General features: G+C 38.7%; 1 protein-coding gene across 1 annotated transcript; it reads right to left on the bottom strand.

Moving 5' to 3' along the window:
* Positions 1-1167: 1167 nt before the first annotated feature.
* On the bottom strand, positions 1168-7383 carry LOC108257743 (cell cycle control protein 50A). Its single transcript, XM_017455733.3, has 7 exons — positions 6880-7383; positions 5718-5834; positions 4029-4136; positions 3818-3905; positions 3573-3719; positions 2591-2797; positions 1168-2297 (listed from the first exon to the last, which is right to left on the bottom strand). The coding sequence occupies exons 1-7, from the start codon at positions 7123-7125 to the stop codon at positions 2104-2106; spliced, it is 1107 nt and encodes a 368-aa protein (XP_017311222.1). The 5' UTR covers positions 7126-7383; the 3' UTR covers positions 1168-2103.
* Between the last annotated feature and the right edge of the window lie 2822 nt (positions 7384-10205).

Here is a 10205-nt window from a genome sequence, read left to right as displayed (position 1 = left end):
CTGCTGTTCTGGAATGGTACTGCAGTTTTATTTTTAATGGTTATGTTTTAAAACGAGTAATATGCTACACTATAGATATTGTATTCTTGTCGATCAAGTAGCCTACCTCGAGTTTTTAGTCATATGTAGCTGCAGAACTGTCAAAGTGAAGTCATTTCTCCTCAAAATAAACTTTAAATGTGCTCCAAAGTCCAGCTAAAAGCAGAAATGGTGAACTATCTTTACACTATATCATAATTATGTAAAGATTACTATCCATACTTTCTATCCATACATCATTTCATTTAACTAACCTTTACATAACAACTACCTTTGGCCAGGAGTTAGCCAATTAATTAGATAACACTAGCAGAAAAAAACAGCTTATTACAGTTCACTAAAGTTGATGGTTGAAATGCATTATTCAGCCTGAACAACTTGTATATTGATAAATAGATCTGGTTTTAGGAGATAAACTGTCATGTTCCACCTATTACTAGCATTTTATTTGAATAATTTTCAGTCAAATTGTTGTAAAGGTATTTAATAATGCTATTACGCCAAGACGGATAGGCAATAGATCATATCTTAGATGAGTAAATGGGAAGTGTGTGCCATCTCCCCAGAGACAGGTCCAGAGAGCAGAAGGGGTCAGGTTCACTAGTATCTCAGGAGTAGCATGTGTAACTCGACAGCTCTACTGACTGCCATCAATGCAATCGTGCACATCATTTCATACATCACTAACTGTGCCAAGTTTCTGCTGTATTTTTCTTCTATAGCTGCGGTGCATTCTGGAATCCTCTCTATATTTCACACATCATTAATATGATACCAGATGTCACTGGAAAACTGTGCAAAAAGTTCTTGCACTTGTTTTCTTGGGCACAAACAGTGAAACCTGACCGTTGCCTCGTTTGTTGGAGATCATTGAATTGTTCTCTCATACTAAACTACATTGTAATTGCTCTAGCAATGTCATTCAGTAACGTCAGTGCAGCACAAGCCTGCTAACTTCTCACAGGAATAACTCAAATACAACGCCAACCAATAAGTTGACACTACACCCACTACATACATCTTGACTATTTTAGTATAAACACATTTAATGTGTTTCATTGTGGCAGTTTCCTATAAGAGTGTGAAATAAGACCTAGTTATGAGAAACTGAAACAATAAGCTGAAAAGTTTGTTTCCATCTAATTTTATTTCTCTGGAAACACATCCATAACAGTGACCAAAATGAACGACATAAAAGCTGTGCCAAGCCTAAAGTGCAAAGAGCTGGACAAGAACAAGACAACCTGTGATACTCAAAATCTTCAAAACCATAAAAGCAAAAGAAAAAAAAAAAAAAAAAAAAAAAAGAATAATAATAATAATAATAATAATAATAACACTAACAAGGAATGCATTTAAATAAAACAGACAGGTCAAGAAATAACTTTGAGTCAGGTTATGGCACTCTATAAACCATATAAGCAGGAATTACTTTTGATCCCAAGGAACTTTACACTATATAAACTTCAGAATTTGGTATTAATTACATCCATTTAAATTTTAGTTGGTCAGCCAAGTCGATGCATTTTGCACTGGGTCTGAAAGTCTCCTGTTTGATTGATCTACAGCTGTTAAAGATGTTGACCTACTGGATCATGTGTCCTGTATCAGATTCTTTAGGCAACAAGACTTGGGCAAGGATTCAGCTCTGACAGTTATAGCTTATATACACTAATTCACTTTAATCAAGTAAATGTTTTTGCAAAGTCGCACTTATCATGACCTGTTCAAATATATACACTTTAAAATTATAGAAGCCCATGAGCCATAATAAAATACAGAAATACTGACTAAATAATAATAATAATAATAATAATAATAATAATGACTTTGAACACTATTAACCTTTTTAAAAATACATACAGTACATGTATATAAAATTAAACAACTGTCTTAAACAATGCTCTGCAGTGCTGCACTCCAAGCAAGATACTCGTATATACACACACAGGACACGTACACACACACACACACACACACACACACACACACACACACAAGCTCAGATGATAAGCGGTTGGTCATCATGCATGTGGCAGACGGCATGCAGGTGATCACACGAAGTTAGTTGGGAATGTCAGAGCTGTTGTTGCGGTTCCCGTATTTGTGGTGGATGAAGAGTAGGACGACTCCGAGGAAGAAGCAGACGGAACCCACGGTGATGTAGGCGATGCCCAGGAACGGGTTCTTCCCTCCCATCCACGAGATGGTGCTGAGGATCATGCGCTTTTGGCCATCAAAGCTGCGCACGGGATAATCTGAGAGTGACGGGTTAGGGAGCTTAGCAGCATTTCACAAAAGCATTTAGACTTCAGTTACAGTTCAGTATAATGCAACATTTCTCTTAACTAGTTATGAGCCCAATTCTAGGTTTAAAAAAAAAAAAAAAAAAAAAAAAATTAAAAAAACAGTAATTACTGAGTAATCAGTAATAAACTCTCAGCTATGCAGGCTACAATTCAACTTGAAATTAGCTGTACAAAGCCGCATGATAAGTGCACTTCCAGAGACCTCCAGGAAACTGGGATTCAGATCTGAACTGAGAGGATACTGTAAGTGACTTCCAGAGTGTAGTTGCCTCTGGGAAGCGTTGGAGTCATGTTGTTCTTCTTCTGGATGATACGGTAGAGTTTCCTAAATGTGGGCAGGGCGGCCGTTCGCATCCACACGATGAAGTCTTCGTTAATGAAGCCATTGTTCGCTGGGTCTGAATCCAGCTCATACACAGGCTTACGCCAGTTGACTGGTTTCGCAGTTCCTGAAAGAGAGAAGACTTGCTTTAGAGAAGAAGAAGAAGAAGAAGTGAAAAGTAAAGTGTGGAAAGTCGTCTGAATCTTTTGCTGTGGACTAAAGCTTGTGACTATTAATTTAAACTACGTTTAGATGCACATCAATATTCCGATATTACTCAGAGTTTGGCAATATTGTAATTAGTATCGGGTCACGTGAACACCGAGGATCCAATTTTGAATCGGATCCAAATTCTGATTCCCACCCCTGGGATATGGCTGTTTTAATCAGAAATTTGTTGCATGGAAACACCTTACTCAGAAAATCCACTGAAAGGAGATATATGTGTATGCTCGGACTGCAAGGAATTATGAGTGCCAACAGATGCTTAGCTGTACTGTAGGCTCAATACTTAGGAATGGCAACTCAGGCATACTTACAACCACCATGTATACAGGAATATCCGAAGCGTCTACACACTTAATTGAGCCTCCACACTTAAGTATACCTCCGATCAAGTTCTTTCTTCGGACCCAAAACAAAGTGGAGTTACTTTTTCTGTCCTTTTGTTGCTAATGCTCCTATAAGAGCATGCTCCTAAGTGTTTTATTCCTCTTATACTACAGCAATTTTCCAAACTATTACATCATTATGTTGGTTTAACTTATTATTAATTAAATAACTACTAATAATGCCTAAGAAACGCCAACATTGGAATGTGCACATTACTATAAACTTTGCGGCTGAACTGCTCTCCGAGCTGCTCCTGAGCTCAGGAAGTGTTTTTGCATTTTATATCTTACCTTGAAAAACAGCGGTCAGGTTGGAAACACTGCCACCAGGGTTTCTGAATTTCACATGCTTATCCGTCCACCAGGCGATGCCCGTCTTTATGAGTGGAATTATGTTCCTGGTTCCATTGGGATCGAGATAAATCAATTCAAGCGTGTCTGCAGAAATTAGGGAAAAGCAATCAAGCTCACTGACCGTCTCACAGGCTTTCGATTACATGATCACATGACTGTACTAAATTCCTTTTTTGTCTCACCATTAAACATGCTGTTAGCAATAGCGCCACAAGGCGCAATGGGTGTGTTTCCAATCGTGCGATATGGCTCACATTCTTTACTCGGTTCCTGTGGTAGAAAAGCATGAACAGGGAAGACATTAATGATCGATACGTCCTAATCTACACAGGTCTACTGCATGGAGACTCATTCACATGAGGCTGTACATCTGCAGATCCGTGTGATCCATACCTTCAGGGATGAGGCGTCTCCGTTCAGCTGGCTGTCATCTCTGGATTTCACATAGCGACGATGGTTTTGGTAAAAGTTTGAAAGGCCATAGTACATAAAAACGTTGCTCTGGGGATTACAAAAACAACGTGAGCGTACCTCCTTTTGGAATTATACAGTCCAAATATCCATGCACATGCATGTAAAGACAATGTGAAATGGAAAATCTAACCCATGTTCTTTCTGTACTGTGACAGATTTCTGATTTTTTATTATTTTTTATTCCACAGCGACGTATGAGGAATTCAGAGGATGTTTAAGGTGGAAAAAGCTGCTGTTGTTTTGTACTTCAGTAGTTCTCAAACCTTTCGCAGCCAGGCACCCCTTTAACTTAAATTAAATTCCATCGACCCCCCCGCCTCAGTACAGACTTATTTTATTAACATTATTTACATTTGTCAAATAATATTTTAAGAGCTTTCTATTCCTGAACTTTCCACTGATGGAACACATTAGGGCTGAGTTACTTGATTGGTGCTTGAACCCCTAAATATAATAATATGGATAATATGCAGTCCGTACAGGATTCCGTTTAGTTTTATTGTGATGCTTGATTTTGCTGTGGCTTTTTTCCAAATTTGCGATGCAACTTGCAGAGTATTTTGGGGTGTTTTTTTTTGTTTTTTTTGCAGAAAACTACTTGAATCGCACGAAATTGTTTTGCATTGTTTTGTTGGTAAATCAGACCTTTTAGCTGCACTCATGTTTGACGCACATGAATCGAAGGAATGGCAACTCAGGCCGATGAAACAGCTTGGGCTGAAGGCTGTGATGATGTCACATGACGCATCTCGGCCCAAAAACTGCTGTAATTTTGACAAATAAGTAAATAAATAAATTAATTAATTTTAAAAAATCGCAAGTTCCTCCGAATATTGCGGAGCTTGTTAGATTACGCGCTCATTTCTGCGATGGCAAAATCCTGGACGGACCGAATACGGGTTGTGATTTCCACCACTCTAAGAAAATCATTTATAAAAGTCCACTTTGAGAGCCACTGTTGTAAATAATTAGCACAGCTGAATCATGTACAATTTGACCAAGGACATTTGTTAACAAGGAAGAAAGGTCAGTGTTGATTACGTGTGTCTGGAGAACGTATGAAAACGCTGCATCCAAACATTTATGGATTGTTTCCCCTAAATAAATGGCTGACATGCTCACTGTACAACATGAAGCTCAGCGTTATATTGATTTTCCAATGGTCCTTAAGTAGTCACTTGTTCATTCCCATATCACCAGAACCCTCCTTTAATGGGTCTAATCTTGGATATAACAAAAATTTAATTAGAGGATGCAAAGGGAGTACCAGTTTGTAGTTGTAGTTTGTACTCTGATAGCGCACAGCTACTTTAATGTTAACGTTATATCGGCACAATATCGCTGAAGAAGGAAGCTGAAAAAATGCAGCCATGACAAGGTTACACACAGTGCATCACAGGTCCGGCAGTGTGGCGTTAAAGCAAAACGGGAACTAGGAAGTGTGCTGTTCTCATTGAGGAAAGTCTGGCGAATCTTTAGTTCCTCAAAAGAGTTTAAAATCCTCTGTGTAAATACATCCTGTAGTGCCTATATATACGCACACAAACATATATACACTATATGTATATAAACCTAAGTGTGAGAAATTAAGCCAAGCTGTGTGTTTACCTCAAAGGGCTGCTCAAGAGAGAAGGGCAGTGAGCATTTACATGGTGTCGTGCTGTTCCAGCTGCTCTGCGAGCAGTTGTAGCATGGACTTGAGGCGTCTGCCCCCGTGTAATCAATCTGTTAACAAAAAAAGGAAGAAAAAAAGAGAGGAGAGATATGGAGCTGCACTGAGGCATGACTACACAAACACTTTAAAGAACAAATTCTTTATTGCTGTTAGTACTTCATTATTTGTCAAGCTTCTCCGATCGAGCTCCATTTAACTTCTATGAAACAAGTTACTGATGTAAGAACAGCTATAACCAGTTGTGAATTAACCAACGATCTATTTAATTATTGCAAACTGAAGTTAATAAGACTGTAAACAATCAAATAAAAAACAGCTAGTCATGTTACAGAGAAACTGCAACGTGAAGACTTTCATGACTGTAAACTTTACACATCGACCTCTAAAGTTTACTCTTCTATTACATGCTCACCGTTCAATGGAAAGGAATATTTCCGCATGCAACATTCAGGAAGTTAAACCTGCATGAACGAGCGAATAAAACAAGTTTTAAAGAAGTCGAACCAGTGCTTTCTTCAAGCACACGACTGGATGTGCTGCAGTTTAGCAACAAGTAACGTGTTGAGACATGTTATCTCCACCACCAGTGGAAAAATTTCTTTCAATTTTATATTTATCAGATATTAACATAACACATCCACTTCCCACCACCTTCAACACATTTACAAATCCTGATCTTCATTAATCTCTTACGAGTTAGTGTCAGATAGAAGAGCACAGCTTGTCAAATCCAGTTGTCAGTGGGACAAGCTCCCCTAGCACGTCGCTGCCCCAGGGACAGTGCTCCTAGTGCAGTGCTGCCCCAGGGACAGTGCTCCTAGTGCAGTGCTGCCCCAGGGACAGAATTCCTAGAGCTTTGCTGCCACTGGGACAGTTTTCATTGTGCATTATTGTCACAGAAAAACGTAAAAATGACAGGATTTAATGCTCAAGAATAATGAGCGTTTGTACAGCCAACACTACAGATGTCCTCACCTTTAAAAAATGCTTTCAATATTTTTTCTGATAAGAAGAAAATAACCAAGAAAGCGTGTGTAAAATAGAGTTAGTTCACATATTATTTAAAATACAGGTTACAGCGTTGCACATCCTCACCTCAAACTCCTTGATGTTGTTGGACGTTACGTACAGCCCGACACCGATAGGGATGAAGATCAGCCCGATAACGAAGAAGGCCGGTAACACCGTGCCAGCAGTAAGGATAGGCTGCCACGCCGGTAAACGCTGCTGTTTGAAAGCCGTGTTGTCTGGTTTTTTACTCCGGGCGGCGTTTCCAGTAGCTCCCGAGACCCCGGGGTGATGGCCGTCTTCTTCCTTGGCGTTGTAGCTTGACGCCATCATGTTTGCGGCTGAAGCCAAATTAGCTTAGCTTAGCTAGGTGCTTAAATAAGCCGAAATACAAGCCACCCGTGGCTATTAACAAATAATTTAATGTTACTGTTAAATATACCTGTTAGCTACAAGTGTATGACCCTCTCGGAAGACAAATCCAAATTTTTATCCAATCTATGTTTTGTTTATTTCTATATTTAATCGGAGTGGTGTCTTTCCGGGAAATTTTGACACTAACACAACGTGATGACGTCAGGCGTCCGTGGGGACGTTGGCCGTGCGTAATGACGTCACGTCGGTGCATGTGACGGAAGATTCGGATATTGAATACGTTGGGAATATTAGGATTTTTATTTGGTACATGTTGTATACATAAGTGTAAATGTTCAGTTATTTCCAACAGCTGACTCTTTTGGCTTCCAAAAGACTCATTGGCAGTTTTTAATCAAAACAGGTCATAATTTTTTTTGCCTATTATTTAAAATGATCCAGTAGTAAAATCCTGCCTCATTTTACGCCTCATTTGGCGTGAGAAACACGCTTTCAGGCTGTCTCGCGCTGCCCAAGTAAATCTCACGCCAAATTAAATATCAAGCCGTAAAAATACAACAAATATGCTCGTATGATTTTTTTTTCTGTCAGTATCGACAGGGTTAATTAGGCCAACGAATCCCCGCAACAGAAGCGTCTGAATCGGCTGGGTCCTGTACCAGTCACATTTCCTCCCCTGCTCTACAATGTCACTGTATATAAGACATAATGTCCTCTGAAACAGGACGTCAGGGCGGGACTTATCGAATGGCCCCACCCCCTTTTTAAATATCCAATAGCGTTTAGTTTACCTCACAATCTGGGCTAAGCCATCCTCTTTTTCTCCTTTATCTTATTGAATTCAATAACATGGTCAAATACAAAGCAAAAAGAAGTCAATTGCATTGTTCAGATAATGTGAAATAAAATTTTTTAAAAATAAAAAAGTAATAACAACAGCAATAGAAAACAACATTAATGTTTGGGCAGTTGCATGAATTAGTAAAACTTAATTAATTAAAAGATTAATTATGTCATTTTGTTTTTCAGAACAATTTGGGTTTTGTAAAATATCGTATGGTTTTAAATTTAAGGTTTTGTTCAGTTTTGCTTTCATGTCCGTTTTGAAGTCAATCTAAAATGACGTAGAGAGCACAGATGTGTATTTATAAGGTAATGTCCAGATGATAAATGTTGAGGTTTAAGCCATCTTGATTTACATGGAGGATTGGGATCAAACAGAATTAAATCTAGCATACCTTCGGAATGGGCAAATGGCACTGAAAGGAAATGTGTGGGGGGAAAAAACAGAAAAAGGCATGCCTGAGATTGGGTGTGAGGGAGGGTGAGAAGAAATATAAAATTAAGAATATGAGTGTGAAGAAAGTGTATGGTTGGCTAACAGTGGATGTGGTAAAAGAGCCAGCGGCAGAAAAAGTATAGAGCAGAGTGTTTGGAGATTTGGATGTAAAGAAAATATGGTCAAATGTGAATTTAAAATACAGTATAGTATAGTGTGAGAATAATGATTTTTTTAATAAGGCATAACAGAATCTATACATGCTAAATAAAATAAATAATGATGTGAATGTGATGTGTGATGTATGTAATAATGGTCATGATAGTTTCATGCATTACTTTTTGGAATGTGGTGCTTTAATTTTTTAGATTTTTTAAAAGCTTTGTTAAAAGAAAATGGGTGCGGGGAGTTGGATTTGGAGGGAGGGTGGAGGGAAATTTTTTTGTTTGGTTTGTTCAAAGAGGGGGAAACAGGGAACTCTTGCTTGATGGATTTTGTATTAAACCATGCCAGATTAGCGATTGTCCCCGTTGGCTGTATCCATCAAATGTAGAAATGTCCTCTGACTTGAGGTACATGGTTGTTTGCAGACATTTACTCTTTTGCATAACCTGGGTCCATTTTTACTTTCGTACAACTGACAAACTTGCAATTAAGTGGGAGTTTACTATTTCCACTTAAATCCAGTTTCCACTCTTTTCATGCAGTGGTAGTTCGTAATGTGTAAACTGCACTGTGTAGGGTGTAGTGTTTTTGGTGTAGAGTGTAATGTGTAGGGTGTAGTGTTTTTGGTGTAGAGTGTACTGTGTAGGGTGTAGTGTTTTTGGTGTAGAGTGTACTGTGTAGGGTGTAGTGTTTTTGGTGTAGAGTGTACTGTGTAGGGTGTAGTGTTTTTGGTGTAGAGTGTACTGTGTAGGGTGTAGTGTTTTTGGTGTAGAGTGTACTGTGTAGGGTGTAGCGATTTTGGGCGTATGATATGCTGTGTCAAAACACAGTAGTGTTTTGTGTGTACTGTGTAGAATGTAGTGTGTTGGAAGTAGGGTGTAGTATGTAGGTCTTTTGGGATTGGTTGTACTGTGTAGGGTTTAGTTTTGGGTTTAGGGTGTTTTGTGTAGATTGCAGTGTTTTGGGTGGCAAGTGTACTGTGTAAGGTGTAGTGTTTTGGGTGTAGGGTATGCTGTGTAGTGTGTAGGGTACAGGGTCTACTATGTAAGATTTAGTGTTTTGGGTGTAGGGGTACTGTTTAGGGTGTATTGTTTTGGCTGTAGGGTTTTTTTGTTTTGTTTTGTTTTGTTTTTTGACTGTTCAAAAAACATTGTCAAAGTACTGGAAGGCACAGATTTGTTAGCTGGAACTCAAAACCCTGCTGCTGCATCCTTTGAGGGTAGAGTAAGCTACTACCTACACATCCTTCTGACCACCAGATGGCACTAATACACAATGTGTTGAAAAATTTCAAGTAATTCAGCTCACTCAATCTCAGGTTAATCATTCAGCAACAACCGAGCTGAATTGTCATCTCATAAATAACATCATTTACACACACACACACACACACACACACACACACACACACACACACACACACACACATATAAATACTGTATCTAAATACTATTCTATTTCTATTATTCTCTCACTAGTTCACACCAATACAATATATAAAAAAGAAAAGTACCCAAAAATGAATAAAGCTTCATGCAAACGATTTGTTGTGGTGTATATTTGGGAAGACTCTCTATCTATCTGTCTATTTATC

The sequence above is a fragment of the Ictalurus punctatus genome, chromosome 25 (assembly GCF_001660625.3).
Source record: "Ictalurus punctatus breed USDA103 chromosome 25, Coco_2.0, whole genome shotgun sequence".
Classification (NCBI taxonomy): Eukaryota; Metazoa; Chordata; class Actinopteri; order Siluriformes; family Ictaluridae; genus Ictalurus; species Ictalurus punctatus.
Note: the sequence above shows the minus strand (reverse complement) of the source record. Positions and strands in the feature narration are given on the sequence as shown.

What these genes read in the sequence shown, in the direction of transcription:
- LOC108257743 (XM_017455733.3), bottom strand. Translation starts at nt 7,125, where the DNA reads ATGATGGCGTCAAGCTACAACGCCAAGGAAGAAGACGGCCATCACCCC. An exon ending in CTCTTGAGCAGCCCTTTGAG is followed by an intron (nt 4,137 to 5,717) that starts GTAAACACACAG and finishes TGTAATCCCCAG; the next exon opens with AGCAACGTTTTTATGTACTA. An exon ending in GAGACGCCTCATCCCTGAAG is followed by an intron (nt 3,906 to 4,028) that starts GTATGGATCACA and finishes TTTCTACCACAG; the next exon opens with GAACCGAGTAAAGAATGTGA.